General features: G+C 44.6%; 1 protein-coding gene across 2 annotated transcripts in view; it reads left to right on the top strand.

Moving 5' to 3' along the window:
• The window catches only part of ELP2 (elongator acetyltransferase complex subunit 2), a 231,655-nt gene that overhangs the window by 189,898 nt on the left and 23,992 nt on the right, over positions 1-17,765 (top strand). For both annotated transcript variants that reach the window (XM_048839455.2, XM_048839454.2), the window contains exons 14-16: positions 1,212-1,281; positions 14,951-15,046; positions 15,202-15,259. In XM_048839455.2, the coding sequence (XP_048695412.2) occupies positions 1,212-1,281; positions 14,951-15,046; positions 15,202-15,259 (224 nt within the window). The remainder of the gene's footprint in view (positions 1-1,211; positions 1,282-14,950; positions 15,047-15,201; positions 15,260-17,765) is intronic.

The raw sequence follows: 17,765 nt of genomic DNA, 5'->3' as shown, positions 1-17,765 counted from the left end.
TACTATATGATGCAGACACATGCTCTGTTTGATTTTCCATACCATTCTCCCTTTGTACTCTGTTTGTGACCTATAGTAGTCCAGAACTCTTTACAGGCCTTGTCCGCACAGGAAAGTTTTACCAGTTAGATTGTAACTATGTACAATACATCTATGATATAGTTTTATCAGAATAACCCTCTGTTTGGACACACTTATTCTGGTATAAAACTGGCTTTTTTGATTTAGCTTAAACCCCATCCTTGTGACATAAGGCACTTTTATACCAAAATAAGTGTCCACCTGGGGTTATACCCAGAACAACTGTATTGCTTTAAATTCATACTTTTTCCTGAAAAAACTTTAAACCTTAGAGACTGTTATTTGTATTCTGGGTTTCTGATGTAGTTTTATGATATAATTAAATATTGTTTATCAGGTAAGGTGTTTCCACCAAATCTGTTAACCCAATCCTGGAAAATACTTTTGTCTCAGTGAATTTGCACAGAGGTGCTGAGTATGAATATACGCACCAGCAGGTACTGATCTCTCATGTCCCTGTCTTCCCACCCCCCGAAAAGTCCTCCAACCTGACTTCCCACTTCTAGCTTTGGCTTTCTCCCAGGACTTCCCTTCCTTTGAAATATAGCTGATGCAAACTGCCACTCAGCTAACAGGACCTTTTCTCTCCCTATCCTGCCATGTGCCCAAAGCAAAGCTGCCCCTTAGGCACCCAAAGTCGTCTTGAAAATCCCAGATATATACTCTCACCTCCTTTCTCCCCCGAAAAATCGTTCCTTGTACCCAGACCTCAAAACACCTAGTTCCCATGTCTTGTCTTCCTGGAAACTGTATTCTTTGAGTTAAGTATTCACTTTATAAAAGCGCGCGCGCGCGCTCTCTCTCTCTCTCTCATTGAATAAGTGATGTTACCTCAGAATACCTGTACTAAAATGATTAAAGATGCATGCTTCACATCAAATCTAGAGAACTGAGCAAAGTTCACCATATGTAGTTTCAGAGGAGGGGCTGAAGCACGGCATGGCTTTCAAAGCCTGGCAGTGCAACTGCTCAAGCATACACTTCCCTGAGGAATTCTGGATGATTCAGAGGCTTCTTCTACAATGTGACACATCTTTACTTCCCTCTAGTGACATCTGCCCCTTGATTTTAAAGTACCCATAAAGTATACTAACTTCTGCATGAAAATATGTTTACTATTTTTTACCCAGGATGCTGTTGACCTTCCAGAAGGTGCGACTGTACCTGCTTTGGGTTTGTCCAATAAAGCTGTCTTTCAGGGTAAGACTATTGTGGATAGTGGTGAAGGCACTCCAGAATTGATTGTAAATTTACACCATTACTTGTCTTAAAAGTGTATGTTCGATGATTTGACTAAGTCTGCTACCATACAACTGATTAACGTTTAAGATCACCTGGAACTATTGTTAGGTGCTGAGCATTTATCTATCTATGTGTAGGCTTCTTTATTGGTGCCCAACCTATTTGAGTGTCCTCCCGAATGTAAAAATGACAACAATAATCTCTCCTTTCCCTGCCATCAAAGACAGGCTTAGGAATTTTTAATACTGATGTATGAGAATGAAGGTGCTGATATGGGAATGCTTGGGCAAAGAGATGGGGTTTGCATTTAGCTGTGAATATGGTGGGATTAGTGGCCATTCTTATTTCATCTGGCAAGTGAGGTCTGTAGTCCTGATACAGCTCCTAGGAATGTTTATCTTCTGCAGTCACTAATCTCCCTCTATGACCAGCTAGTTCATTATTGCAGTAAATAATTGTTATAATTGTGGAGGGAGTCTCAAGTGACTAGGACCAATTCCATGAAGGGCTTTGAAAATCAGGACTGAGACCTATATCTGCAGTCTGTGTTTAATGGAGAGCCACTGCAGAGGGTAACATAACAACGTGGTGTGTGTCTAGTGACTCGTGTTGCAGAGTTTGTGGGATTTTTTTTTTTTAACAAGCTGGATCTTTCTCATGGCATGGGGCTTCATTTGTAGACGCAGAGAATTGCAGAAGCTTAGTCTGGGTGTTATGAAAATGTGGAACTTTGAGGCCAAATTTGAGTCTGGTAGGAGTGTGTTCAGTATTCTGGCAAGCAGGAGATGGAACTGGCCTTGTGGCTAAAGCACTGAATTGCGTCTTAAGAAGACTATTCTATTCCTGCATGTGGTACAGACTTCCTGTGTGACCTTTTTGCAGGCCACTTAATATATTGGTGGCCCAGCTCCCCATGTGTAATAAACCAAGATAATCATACTTTCTTTCCTAAGGGGGAATTGTCAGGAATAGCGAGTGACATTTGTAAGGCACACTGATAATATGGTGATGAGCTCCTTAAACAGATCATTGTTAAAATAAAAATAAAGAGGAGGTACTTCATTCTGGACCCTGGCCTCTCATGCAGTCTGAGACCTTTTCTGCCTATCTTCCTGCAAACTTTTGAGGTAGCTCATGGACTTGGCCATCCTCTTTCTCCCCTCAAACCAAATACTCTGTTTTTTTTTTAGGTCTAGAAAGGCCTAGATGCCTCCTGATCCTTTCCTTACTATGGAGAATATAGAGTAGAGCTATAATCAAGTCTTGAGGGGACAGATTCTATTGGCCATAGTTCTGAGGTGTGAGATCTTTTTCAGAATGGTCCTTGTCCCCTGAGTTTGGAAAAGGGATGAAGAGGGTAAAAGTTCCAGATAGGATCCATGCTGCGCTCTCCTATACTCACCTGCCTTAGGTTAATTGGAACCAAGTGTTCGAGAATGAGAGATCCTGCCATTTCTGCCTCCCCCATATTTCTTATTGGAGCAGGCCGAGTTGTAGTCCTACCAGCTGTTTGAACTGCAGGGAGGGCTTTGAACCTTTCCTGATCTGTGCTGCTTTCTGATGTTCCAGGCTGGGTCTTATCCCTGACTGAAAGGAGTCATCCCTCAAGTGGTACTTTTGTTGTGGACAGGAACAACAGGAGCTTCTGCCCTCATAAGAGGACTTGCATTCACTTCACAATCCAGCAAAATCCTAGGACTGCTTTAGCTTACCTATGTTGTTAGCCACTATCTTAATCAAGTTTCTCTCTGAAAAGATTCCGCCTAAGAAATTTGAAATACACAAGATTTGATTCCAGTTATTATTAGGGCTGTCGATTAATTGCAGTTAACTCATGCAATTAAATAAAAACAAATTAACTGCGATTAAAAAAATTAATCGTGATTAATCGCTTTGTTAAACAGTAACCAATTGAAATTTATTAAATATTTTTGGATGTTTTTCTACATTTTAAAATATATTAATTTCAATTACAACACAGAATATAAAGTGTACAGTGCTCACTTTACATTATTATTTTTATTACAAATATTTGCACTGTAAAAATGATAAACAAAAGATAGTATTTTTCAGTTCACCTCATACAAGTACTATAGTGCAATCTCTTTATCTTGAAAGTGTAACTTACAAATGTAGATTTTTATTGTTGTTACATAACTGCACTCAAAAACAAAACAATGTAAAATTTAAAGCTTACAAGTCTACTCAGTCTTACTTCTTGTTCAGCCAATTGCTAAGACAAACAAGTTTGTTTACATTTATGGGAGATACTGCTGACTGCTGCTTATTTACAATGTCACCTGGAAGTGAGAACAGGCATTTGCATGGCACTTTTGTAGCTGGCGTTGCAAGTTATTTATGTGCCAGATGTACTAAACATTCATATGCCCCTTCATGCTTCGGCAACCATTCCAGAGGACATGCTTCCATGCTGATAATGCTCGTTAAAAAAATAATGCGTTAATTAAATTTGTGACTGAACTCCTTGGGGGAGAATTGTATGTCTCCTGTTCTCTTTTACCTGCATTCTGCCATATATTTCATGTTATAGTAGTCTCGGATGATGACCCAGCACGTTTGTTTTAAAAATACTTTCACAGCAGATTTGACAAAACGCAAAGAAGGTACCAATGTGAGATTTCTAAGGATAGATACAGCACTCCACCCAAGTTTTAAGAATCTGAAGCGCGTTCCAAAATCTGAGAGGGACAAGGTGTTGAGAATCCTTTCAGATGTCTTAAAAGAGCAACACTCCGATCAATGTAGAAACTACAGAACCCAAACCACCAAAAAAGAAAATCAACCTTCTGCTGGTGGCATCTGACTCAGATGATGAAAATGAACATGCGTCAGTTCGCTCTGCTTTGGATCGTTATCGAGCAGAACCCGTCATCAGCATGGATGCGTGTATTCTGGAATGGTGGCTGAAGCATGAAGGGACATACGAATCTTTAGCACATTTGGCACATAAATATCTTGCGATGCCAGCTACAACAGTGCCAAGTGAACGCCTCTTCTTGCTTTCAGGTGACATTGTAAACAAGATGTGAGCAGCATTATCTCTCTGCAAATTGTAACCAAACTTGTTTGTCTGAGTGATTGGCTGAAGTAGGACTGAATGGACTTGGAGATTCTAAAGTTTTACGGTGTTTGATTTTTGAATGCAGTTATTTTTTGTACATAAGTCTACCTTTGTAAGTTCAACTTTCATTATAAATAGATTGCACTACAGTACGTGTATTAGGCAAATTGAAATATACTATTTCTTTTGTTTTTTACAGTGCAAATATTCGTAATAAAAATAAAGTGAGCACTTTATGCTTTGTATTCTGTGTTGTAATTGAAATCAATATATTGAAAATGTAGAAAATATCCAAAAATATTTAAATAAATGGTATTCTATTATTGGTTGACAGTGTGATTAATTGCATGATTAATTTTTTTAATTGCTTGACAGCCCTAGTTATTATCCATTGTCCAAAGCTTAAGCCAGAGTTGGTGCCTGGCCACAAAATTTTCAGGTTGGAAAACATGAAATGCAGGACAGACATTTTAGTTTCCTCCAGAGCCACAGTTTCTGTAAAAGACCTCTTAACGTTGGATCATTGCAGAAACTTATTTGCATTTTCCAATCACTCCAAGCACTGAAAAACAAAACCAAAAAACTATATATTGAAGCTATCAGTGTATAAAATATAGAATGATTCCTGAACCAAGAAATTTTCCAGCTGATATCCAAGTTAGGCCACCCCCAAGTGTATCAAATTCCCTTCATTCAAAACACTAAGGTGAAGCCCTTCATCAGGGAAGCAGATCAGGGATCTGTAGATTCTCTACCTAACAAAGGTCTAGGCATCTCCCAAAGGAAGTGGGGCTAAAAAGACTTAGAAAGGAAGAGGTCATTCTTTTCGCTCCAAGTTGGTCAAGACTGCTATAATACCGTGACCTAGTGGAGCTATCAGAGGCTTTTGTTATCTCTCTCCAGTGGGCTAGAGATCTCTCTCACAGAGGCTGCTCCTACATACCAATCCAGGTTAACTGAATCTTACAGCTAGGCTATTGAGCAGCACAGATTAAATCAGATAGGGTTGTACTTTACAGTAAAACTGTTAGCCTCACACTGGCCGTCTAATCTCTCAGCCTACACAAGAGTTCGGACAAAATTCGTCTAGGGATGTCAATGTAAAAATATCAGTCCAAAGAATCTAGGCATTCCAGCTGTTCTGGATTTCTCATTAGGGTTACCAACTGTCTAATCGCACAAACCCAAACACCCTTGCTCTGGCCCAAGGTCCCACCCCTGCGCCGCCCCTTCTCTGAGGCCCCGACCCACTCACTCTCCCTCACCCTCACTCACTTTCACCGGGCTGGGGCAGGGGGTTGGGGTGCGGGAGGGGGTGTGGGCTCTGGGCTGGGGCGTGGGGTTGAGGGGTTTGGAGTCTGGGAGGTGGCTCCAGGCTAAGCCTGTGGCAGGGCGTTGGGGTGCAGGAGGGAATGTGAACTCTGGGAGGGGGCTGGGGTAGAGGGTTGGGGTGTAGGAGGAGGTTCAGTGTGTGGGCTCTGGGAGGGTGTTTGGGTGCAGAATGAGGGCTCTGGGAGGGTGTTTGGGTGTGGGAGGGGGCTGGGACAGGGGGTTGGGATGCAGGAAGGGGCTCGGGGTGCAGGCTCCAGCTGGGCGGTGCTTACCTCAGGCAGCTCCCGAAAGCAGCAACGTGTCTGGCATCGGCCCCTATGCTCTGGGGCAACCAGGCCGCTCTCCGCTCTGCCCCTGCCTGCAGGCACCATCCCCGCAGCTCCCATTGGCCGTGGTTCCCCATTCCCAGTCAATGGGAGCTGTGGAGTCGGGGCAGGGGCAGATCCCCTGGCTGCACCTCTGCCTAGGAGCCGCTGCCAGACATGTTGCTGCTTCCAGGAGTGGCGTGGAGCCAGGGCAGGTAGGGAACCTGCCTTAGCCCTGCTGTGACACAGGACTAAAATCTCCCGGATTGGCTTCAGTAGCCTCCAGGAGACTTCCAGCCAAACCAACCAACCCTGTTTCTCATAAAACAGCCTCGAATTGGGCCTAATACCTCCTGTCATCACATCTCACACCTGTGTTAAACATCATTTATCCACTACAGGCTTATCCAACTCTGATAGATCACAGTTAGGCCTGTTTTTCCTAGTTGGAATCTGCTCTTAAGACTTGTTTCCTGGTCACAATCACCTCATCAAGAGTTTTCACTAAAACTTCTGATCTTGTAAGACATGAGGGCAAAGTAATTCTTCATGTGATTGCTTATGTCGATTCCAAGTAGGTGTGTGTGTGCTGCATGCCCAGTCATCGCAGGGGTTTTCCTTAGTGGTACCGTTGGGTTGGCTGTGGAGCTTCCTGGAGTGGTGCCTTCATGGCCGTGTATATAGGTCCTGCCGACCCGCTGCCTCTTCAGTTCCTTCTCACTGCCAGTGACGGTCATTGGAGCAGCTCCTCTCTTGCATTAGCAAGCGATTCCCTAGTGGACTCTCCTTTTCTCCCTGTAAATAATTTGAAAGTTATAGTTAGTGATAAGTGTAGTAGTTAGTTAACTTTTAGTTGGAGGTTCTTCCCACCCCCCCTGGGGACCAGGGCATGCCCAGTCTCAGGGCTTCAAGCCATGCAGGTCCTGCCTGAAGCCCATGCCAAAGGGAGACCCACACGATTCATATCTAAAGAGTCTCAGAGAAGGACACCAGTCCTACAGGTGTAAAATCTGCAGGGGTTTTAAGCCCAGAACTAAGAAGGAGCAGGACTTTCACTTAAAGCTCTTACTAATGGAGTCAGCTCTTCAACCCCAACCGCTCCCAGTAGCATCTGGCTAAGTGCTTCGGTGCGCCACGGCACCACCATTCCCCAGCACTGAGGACCAGCTGTAGTACGAGGCACTGCTTGCAGTCGCTAGTGTGGCACAAGAAAAAGAGAGCTGACAGGGCACTCCCCTGCTCGCGCAGCAGAGCAGGCAGGCACCAGTGGGGTGAGTCCCACGTTGGGACACCCAGTCTTGGGGCCGCCTAGACCGGTGCCGTCTACTCCGGCCTCTCAGGGAGGTCTGTTGAGTCTGGCCACAGTGGACTCCCCGGTGCGGGAAGATTTGGAGGAGGACTTGGATGCTCCCTCCACACCAGACACATTTGAGGTAGCCAAAGAGTTGATTGCCATGATGGCTTGGTTCCCTGCTCCACCAGCAGATGCACTGGTGCTGGCTCAGGCTCCAGCACGAGCAACATCATTGGACACTGACATTGATCCCGCATAGGGGCAAGCCCATTATGATGTGGCACCGATCCCCGGCACCGTCTCGATCTGCACTGCCCTGGTCAGATTCGGACTTCTCGGAGACTGATTCCTATGCTTCTAGGTGGAGTCGGCACTGCTCTTCACACTGCCCTAGGCAAGACAAAGGGCAGCTGGTGCCTGGTCTCCTCTGTGGCTGGGACCAATGCAGTGGCCTTTCTGGACACCATGGGCCTACCGCCAAGTCCAGAGTCTGGGTTCCAGGTCCCTGTCGGTGGTGGTGACGGCATGAATCCCTCCATCGGCCATGTCTGTAGCCCAGGAGCCTCTCTGGGGTAGGGATGCACAAGCCCAGGCTGATGAGGACGTCAGCACCGGCACCGAAGCAGCCGTGGCACCAGGTGCTACTGCCATTTCCTGCACCTCTCAAGTGGCGTAGGGGACCTCCGCGAGCCGGAGGGGCAAGAGGACCCCATGCCTCCGAGGGCATCATCCTCGTCCTCCCTGGATGAGGCAGTAGCAGGCACCTTCACCACTCTGCTCGCTATGGACACCAGGGCCTATCAAGACCTGCTCAGAAGGGTGGCCCAGAAGCTGAACTTGCAGTCAAAGGAGGTCTCTGAGAATACCGATCCCATGGTGGATATTCTGGCCCCTCAAGGGTGGCTCTGCCCCTCATCAAAACCATACAGAATGCTACCTAGGCACTGTGGCACATGCCCGCCTCTATGCTGCTGATAGCCAAGGGAGTAGAGTGCAAATACTTGGTGCCTTCTATGGGGTACGAGCACCTCTTCACCCACCTCCAAATCCAAGGACGCTAAGAAGCTGGACCTCTTCAGTCAGAAAGTTTACTCCACTGGGGGAGCGCCAGCTTTGCACAGGGAATCAGCAAGTGGTCCTGAGCCCCTATGCTTATAATTCCTAGAGCTCTCTGGCCAAATTCCAGGAATTGCTCCCAGCTGACTCCCGCTCAGAGTTTGGAGTGATTCTGGAGGAGGGAAAGGTGGTTGCAAGGACATCTAAGGTAGAAGGGAATATATAAAGATCTTTTCCTGAACTGATAAGTTCCACAAATATATACAGTGTATATTTTAACTGTTTTTAAAGTCACATCAATCATGTGCTCCACTCGCTTTCATTTGCTGAGCCTTTGGGGTATGGGGGGGGGGGAAAGAGTTAATCTTGGTTAGGAGTTATTTTGACCTAAAAATTAAAAACAGTTACCTACCTTTCATAATTGTTGCTCTTTGAGATGTGTTGCTCATGTCCATTCCAAGTAGGTATGTGTGCTCCCTCTCTTCAGGCCGCCCTGGGTTCAGCTGACTCAGCCACTTCACTATGTGCCCTGCCATAGCTATGAGACGCAGCTCTTGGCTACAGGTCTCATGGCTCCCACATGAGGTCCAGAACATAATTCAGGACCCTCCCTTCGAGTACTCCGGCCTCGTTGCCGAACAGACAGACTCAAGGCTGCATAGCCTTAAGGACTTGCAGGCGACCCTCAAGTCTTTGGGGCTGCACACACCAGCCCTGCAAAGAAATGCATTTAAGCCCCAGGCCACCCAACAATTTTGCCCTGCCCCTCCTAGACAGGAGTGCAGTAGGAAGCTGGGCAGAAGTAATAGGAGGCGCACATCTCAGTCCTCCTCCAGCCACGGGCTGGGCTCAGCTAAGTAGCCCTAGGGCTGAAAGCCAAACTTTTGAAGGTGCGCCTGAGGATGGAGCACCAGTTTGATATCCAGATCCTTCCCCTCCCTTTGTGAACCATCTATCCCATTTTTACCATGCCTGGGCTCAAATAACCTCAGGCTGTTGGTAGAGTTGGGTATTCTCTCTAATTCTGTTCCCTTCCCCCCTATCCCCCCCAATCCCTCTTGAGGGACCCTTCTCACAAGCAAATTCTAGTGTAGGAGGTGCAAACGTTCCTACAGCTGGGGGCGGTAGAGGAGGTTCCTCTGGAGTTCAGGGGCAGGGGATTCTACTTCCCTTACTGCTTAATCCCCAAGGCCAAAGGCAGGCTCAGGCCCTTTTTAGATCTGCAAAACCTCAACAAATTTGTGAAGAAATTGAAGTTCCGTATGGTCTCCCTGGCCTCTTCTATTTCCTTTCTGGATCTGGGGGACTGGTATGCTGCCCTCGACTTGAAGGATGCATACTTCCACATCTCTATAATCCCTTCCCACAGATGGTTTCTGTGGTTTGTGGTTCACAGTACATAATTATCAGTTCACGGTCCTATCAGCGGTGCCTCGGGCATTCTCCACGTATATGGCAGTCGTGGCGGCCTTCCTTTGAAAGTGTCCGGTGCAAGTCTTCCAATACCTAGATGACTGGCTCATCCAGGGCCAGTCCCGAGCCCAGGTGGAGGAACACGTGAACCTGGTACAGACGACGTTCCTCAGTCTCGGTCTCATCCTTAACATGGTGAAGTCAACTCTGGCTCCCACTCCAAGAATAGAATTCATCGGGGCCCTCCTGGACACCCAGGCCAGGGTGTTCCTGCCCAAGTCTCGTTTTCTAGCCATGAACGCCATCATAGGAGCTCTCCACTGGTTCCCCGCCATGACAGCCAGAAACTGCCAAAAATTACTCGGGTATATGGCAGCATACACTTATGTGGTGCAGTATGGAAGGCTGTGCCTCCATCCCCTCCAGGCATGGCTGGCGCAAGCGTACAGACCAAATTGGGATCACTTGGACATTCTGGTCATGCTTTCTCCTCGGGCTCTCAAGTCCCTCTGGTGGTGGCTCGATCCACAGACAGTCTTTGTGGGAGTACCTTTTTCCAAACCACAGCAGTCGCTGTCGCTTGTCACAGATGCGTCAGTGCTAGGGTGGGGAGCGCACCTGGGGAACCTCAGAACTCAAGGCCTATGGTCCCAAGTGGAACCATAGCTACACATCAATGTCAGGGAGATACGTGTGTGGCATCTAGCTTGCCAGACGTTTCAGGCCCATCTTCAGGGCAAAATGTGTATATGTGTGGACACACAACACCACAGCGATGTTCTATATGAACAAACGGGGTGCTCGCACCTCTCCTCTGTGCCAGGAAGCCCTCAGGTTGTGGGACTTGCATTGCCCTCTCGGTACTGTTGGAGGCATTGTATCTGCCAGGTGTACAAAACAAACTGGCTGATCACCTCAGCAGATCTTTCCATGGCCACAAATGGTTTCTCCAACTGGATGTCGTCAGCAATATCTTCCTGAGGTGGGGATCTCCCCAGGGAGACTTGTGTGACAGGTTGGATCACAGAAACCCCCTTGAGACTGCCAACTGATGTGCTGAGACTACCTCTGAGCCTGTTTTTCCTGGCAGCTTGGGACTTCAGTGCCTTGCCTGGTTTGAGCCTGCTATAAACACAGACCCAGGTCTGAACAATGTCCCCCACACGCTGCAGACTTAACTGAAAACAGCTTAAGAAGTGCTCCTGTCTCCAACACTCAGGTATGCAGCTCCCAATGGAGTCCAAACCCCCAAGTAAATCCATTTTACCCTGTATAAAGCTTATACAAGGTAAACTCATAAATTGTTCGCCCTCTATAACACTGATAGAGAGATATGCACAGCTGTTTGCCCCCCCTTCTGCTATTGATGCATACTGTGGGTTAATTAATAAGTAAAAAGTGATTTTATTAAACACAAAAAGTAGGATTTAAGTGGTTCCAAGTAATAACAGACAGCACAAAGTGAATTACCAAGCAAAATAAAACAAAACACACAAGTCTAAGCCTAATACAATAAGAAAACTGAATACAGATAAAATCTCACCCTCAGAAATGTTTCAATAAGCTTTTATCGCAGACTGGACGCCTTCCTAGTCTGGGCACAATCCTTTCCCTGGTACAGTCTTTGTTTCAGCTCAGGTGCTAGCTAGGGGATTCCTCATGACTGCTTCCCGTTTGTTTTGTTCCACCCCGTTATATATCTTTTGCACAAGGTGGGAATCCTTTGTCCCTTTCTGGGTTCCTACCCCTCCTAAATGGAAAAGCACCAGGTTAAAGATGGATTCCAGTTCAGGTGACATAATCACATGTCACTGTAAGACTTCATTACTCACTTTCCAGCACACGGGTATACAGGAAGACTTGCAAGTAAACAGAGCCATCTACAGTCAATTGTTCTAGTTAATGGGAGCCATCAAGATTCCAAACTACCATTAATGGCCCACACTTCGCATAATTACAATAAGCCCACTGTATTTTCCACTGAATGCATCCGAAGAAGTGAGCTATAGCTCACGAAAGCTTATGCTCAAATAAATTTGTTAGTCTCTAAGGTGCCACAAGTACTCCTTTTCTTTTTGCCAATACAGACTAACACAGCTGCTACTCTGAAACCCCTCAAAGTTATATTTCATATTTCTAGTTTCAGATACAAGAGTGATACACTTATACAAATAGGATGGCCACACTCAGTAGATTATAAGCTTTGTAATGATACCTTACAAGAGATCTTTTGCATGAAGCATATTCCAGTTACATTATATTCACACTCATTAGCATATTTTCATAAAATCATATAGAATGCAACATCACAACATGTTCGCAGCACAAGGCAACAGGAAGTGCTAGCAGTTCTGCTCCTTCCTGAATCACAGCCCTGGCTCAATGGTGGATGCTTTTCTCCTCTCGTGGGTGGGGCGCCTGTTGTATGTATTCCCGCCGTTCCGTCTCATCCACAAGGTCCTCCTCAAGCTCCAGCAGGACAAGGCTTCACTGATTCTCATAGTGCTGGCGTGGCCCGCCAACACTGGTTCTCCATGCTGTTGAGCCTCTGGGTGGACATGCCCATGACCTTGCCCATGATTCCAGATCTCATCACGAAGCACTGTGGCTTCCTTCAGCACCCCAACCTAGAGTCTTTCCACCTCACCACATGGAAAATCCATGGTTAAACCCACGTTAGCGCTTCAGTGCTCCAGTTCGGTTTGGAAGGTTCTCCTTGGCTGTAGAAAACCTTCCACTCTTGCCACTTATCTAGCCAAGTGAAAAAGGTTCTCTGTTTGGTCTGCACAGAATGGCACCCCTCCGCTGCAGTCCTCAATCCCCTTTGTACTGGACTACTTACTCTACATAATGCAGCAAGGGCTGGCAGTCTCGTCAATCAAGGTGCACCTGGCAGCTATTTCCACTTTCCACCCGGGTGCAGCAGGGCGGTCGGTATTTGCTAACCCCATGCTTGGATGCTTCCTTAAAGGGCTAGACAGATTGTACCCCCAGGTGTGACAACTGGTCCCCCAATGGGACCTTAACCTGGTCCTCTCAAGGCTCATGGGGCCCCCTTTCAAACCTCTAGAACTTGTTCTCTGCTTTACCTCTCTTGGAAAGTGGCATTTCTCGTGGCAATAACGTGGCTCAAAACTTTATTGTCTGAGCCCCCTTATACAGTGTCTTATTAGGGCAAGGTACAGTTGTGGCCACACCCGGCTTTTCTCCCTGAGGTTGTTTCACAATTTCACGCAAATCAGGACATCTTTTTACCAATGTTCTTCCCAAAGCCACATGCTAATGATAGAGAACGCAGGCTCCATTCCCTAGAAGTCAGACGGGTGCTGGCTTTTTACATTGGGCGGACAAAGCCATTTAAGAAGTTGACGCAACTCTTCATCGCCATTGCTCAGAGAATGAAAGGGTTTCTGGTCTCATCCCAATGAATTTCTTCTTGGATCACGGCCTGGCAAAGACACCAGCCCCAGCGTTGACGGCGCACTCCACGAGAGCGCAAGCTTCATCTGCAGCGCTCCTGGCGCAGGCCTCCATTGAGGGCATCTGCAGGGCGGCGAGCTGGTTATCTGTTCATACCTTTATGTTGCACGATGCCATCACGCAGCAGGCTAGAGACAGTGCCGCATTTGGTAGAGCAGTGCTTCAGTCTGCAACTCGGTGAACTCCGACCCCTCCTCCAGGGGACTGCTTGGGAGTCACCTACTTGGAATCAGCACGAGCAATCACTCAAAGAAGAAAAAATGGTTACCTGCCTTTCGTAACTGTTGTTCTTCAAGATGTGTTGCTTATGTCCATTCCAAGACCCACCTGCCTCCTCTCTGTCAGAGGATCCAGCAAGAAGGAACTGAAGAGGTGGTGGGTTGGCAGGGACCTATATACACGGCCATGAAGACTCCACTCCAAGGGGCTCCACAGTCGACCCAGTGGGTACCGCTAGGGAAAAACCTTCCGACAATTGTGCATGTGGCGCACACATACCTACTTGGAATGGACATGAGCAACACATCTCAAAGAACAACAGTTATGAAAGGTAGGTAACTGTTTTTAATTTTTAGGTCAAAATAACTCCTAACCAAGATTAACTCTTTTTTTCCCCCCCATACCCCAAAGGCTCAGCAAATGAAAGCGAGTGGAGCACATGATTGATGTGACTTTAAAAACAGTTAAAATATACACTGTATATATTTGTGGAACTTACCAGTTCAGGAAAAGATCTTTATATATTCCCTTCTACCTTAGATGTCTGGGCCTGAGAGCAGCCAATTCCTATTTGCACTAGGTAGAACAAGTGTTCTGTCCACTGACATATTTTCTTTTCTGTTCTGCCTCATTTTTCCTCCTTGCTTATATTTTTTCTTAGTGCTTTCTGTATGCCAGATATCTTCTCTGGAGAAGTCATCTTCCAGAATTGAAAATTTATTACTTGATAGCATCCTTTCTGAGACTGACCTCTCCCTGAGTCTGCCCCACCTGATAAGTTCTTTTGGTAACTTTTCAGTGGCCTCTTTAGGGTCAGATTAACAGTTGAATTTTAATTTACTAATTTACTTTAACTTTAGGCACCTACTGTATTTAAGTGCTGAGCAGCCAGCAGCTCACATTTAAGTTCATGGGAAGTGCAGAGTTCGCACCTTTGAAAATTAACCCCTTATTTAGGTGCTTAAATATAGATTTACAAGGCTAACTTTAGGCACCTGTTTTTAAAATCTTGGCTGTAGTGTTTCCACACATCTTTGAAAATACTCCTCTGGTGCACGGGGAGAAGCACATGGCCAACTCCTGGAGGTTTGTGGATAAGTCTGAACTCCCTTAGAGTCTCTGTAAGAGAGAGGCAGACCAAATGCCTCCAATCCAGGGAGAGGTCAGTCCCAGAAAGAAAATAATCAAGTAAGAAGTTTTCCATTTCATACTATATATTTGTCTGACAAAGGCTTTTTCCCCCTGCTTCCCTAGATGTACATTAGATACTTGAATTTATCCTAAATAAGTAATTCCTAATTTGCATAGTAGGATATTACTGAAATAGACACATCTCATCTAGATAATTTCTGTGGTAAAACTAATAGGATCTCTTTACTTATATGTAACCAAATTTTCATGTCAAGTATTTTCTCTGTGGCTGAATTAAATATTTATTTTGGACAGGTGATATGGCAGCTCAACCAGCTGATGAGGAAGAAAAGTTTAATAGTGTTTCGAATCAGTATAATCAGATTTACTTTCAACCCTTCATCCTTACAGGTATGCAACATAAAAAGGGTATTTTATATGAATTAGTAGTTGCTTTCATTACTAGAATGAGGTTTTTTGGGTGTTACCCTTTGGGACAGAGAGAGAAACTGATAAAGAAAAACACTATACTAAATTTGAATAAAATGTATGCATATGTCTTGTAGAACCTCCCACAGAAGATCATTTGTTGCAGAATACATTATGGCCTGAAATTCAAAAGCTGTAAGTTATTTTGTTTTATATAAATATAGAAATGTTACAAAATGTCTTAGAAGCTCTTGTTGTAACTGATTCATGTAGTCTTGTACACAGTATTATAATACATGTTTATAAGGCATCCATTGCAGTAATATGTTATGTTCTTAATATCCAGTGCTCTTATTCATTCTTTTGCTAGTTGTTTTAATGTTGTGCATGTTCAGTATGTAGGTTGTAAGAAACTTTTTAATCTGGGTCAGTATACAAGTTTGCACTGGATAGATAGGAACTGATATACTTTTAAATAAGCTATTTCCATGTCTCTCAAGGTGGTATGTCTGTAGCATAGCAGTCAAGTATAGCTCCTTGTCAGCTTCATGTAGGGCTTAACACTTTTGAACCCTCTTATTAAAAAGCCCCCTGTGACCTGCATCCTATTAAAACACTGATATTAAGACACATTAAGACTAAAGGGCTTATATCAGCAGCCTATAATGATAGCCAAAAGCAGTGTTCTGAAGCTGTACTATATTCCCAGCCATAAATGCACTTATGCAAACACAGATCTTTCTGATCCATTGAAGCTTTTTTCTCCAGGATTATATGGAAACAGAGAACACAGCATTTGCAATAAACATAAATCCTGAGAAGTGTTTTCACTTAATATAGTCATGCCAACTAATATAAACCATTTGGGTAAAAGTAATACACACAATAAATAAAAAAATAAATACAGCATATATTGGAATTTGTTGTTCCTAAATGCCAAAAATATGTGTTCTTGGTATTAATGGTGTGTTGAAATGTCATAAAATGACTGAAAAAGGTTTCACTGTCTTAAAAACCCAATCCTGGGAGAATGGGTGAATCCAGTGGGACCATAACACGCTATCGGGCTTCATTCTGATCAGAGTAAACCTTGTCATAGAGCAAGTCTGAACAAGAACACCACCAAACTCAGTCCAGTTTGTAAGGAAACTGGAATCAAGCAGTTGTTTCAGATAAATACCCCTGCTGCATAGATCTGTATGCATCTGTGTGACAGTCAGCTGGGATTCCCAGAACTGTGAGCCACTTTACCCTCTTAGCCTCAGCAAGTAGGAGCTTTGCTGCTAAGCTGACACATCAGCATGTCTGCCTTACCAGAAAACTCTTCAAGATGCTCTGCCAGTCCAAATCTTGTCCAGCAGGTAACAATCAGTGAACCCCAGTTCCTGAGTTCCCCAGAGATATCTTTCTCTACAGTGCTCAGCTCCTCTTACTGTAGCATCCACAAAATTTACCAAGCCTGCTGATCCTATAAAGAGAGACATCCTCTACTTCAATCATAGCACTAAGTTGGTTTATGTTAAAAGTAAAACAAGTTTATTAACAAAAGGACATAAGTAAGTGAAACCAAATATAAGGAATAAGGATAGAAATGTTTACAAAGAAACAAAAATAAAAATATGCATCTAAGACCAAAATTTAATAAACTAGTCTTTGGTTCAAAGGCATTTTTCTTTCCAGTCTTTCTTCCAGGATGGCTGACCAGTTTTTTAACTTGGACCCTTCAGAGAGTTCAAAGTGTTTAGTTTCTTTGTCACCTCAGGTGAAGGATAAAACAGGGGTTCTCTTCCCTCCTTTTTGTGGTCCAGTAAACTTTTGAAATGTATTCTTTGAAAAGTAAGCCCAGACAAAGTCTCTCTTTCATGCTGCCTTCTCCTCCCGATTGTTAGCTGATAGCTTTGTTTATCTTGTATGCAAATATACCTTCATTGTCTCTGCTTGAGAACCAGGCTGATCAGGCAAACAAATACACGTACCTTTGTCTAGGGGAGACTGAGCTTACGCATTGCTAGCTGAACACATTTTAAGAGCGTAATTCCAGCACATAATTCTTAGTACATACCCTGCATGTGTTCACCGCACAGTGATGTTCAGGAACATTGTGTTACCAGTTTGTATATGATACCTTACATTACACCTTATAGATACAGATTATGACAACAATGAGTTGGGATATAGTGGGCTGGTCAGGTCAGCTGAAACTCACTGCTAGATACCAGGGAGCCTTTTCTCTTCTGGCACTGGGATGCTCTGAGGGTCACAATCTGATACAAGGAAGGTCATTTTTCCTGGTGGTAGTGACTTCAGCTCATAGACTATGCTTCAAGCTCTAGTGACTAATTTACTATAGAATAGACCTACACAAGATTCTTTTTCAAAGTGATTGATAGTCTCCAACAGAGGGGGGAATCCCATCATCATGCCATGGTCTTCCCACGCTCTCTTGCCCATCCTACGAATGGCCCATAATTCACATCAAAATGTCCTTGGGATTCTCTTTGTATTGATCTACCGCCTTTCTGTGTCCAAGATGAAAGTATTCATATTTTTTCTTATTTTAAAAAGTTAAAGTTCAAGATTAACAATTTATTCTCCCCTGCCTCAGGGAGAAGTCTAGCTGCATTTCAGTATATCCACTATTTTGGATTCTTATGCAGTAATGCAACCTTGACATTTTTTGATCCACATTACTTAAAATCAT

The sequence above is a fragment of the Caretta caretta genome, chromosome 2, assembly GCF_965140235.1.
Source record: "Caretta caretta isolate rCarCar2 chromosome 2, rCarCar1.hap1, whole genome shotgun sequence".
Lineage (NCBI taxonomy): Eukaryota > Metazoa > Chordata > Testudines > Cheloniidae > Caretta > Caretta caretta.
This window is presented reverse-complemented; position numbering and strand designations above follow the sequence as displayed.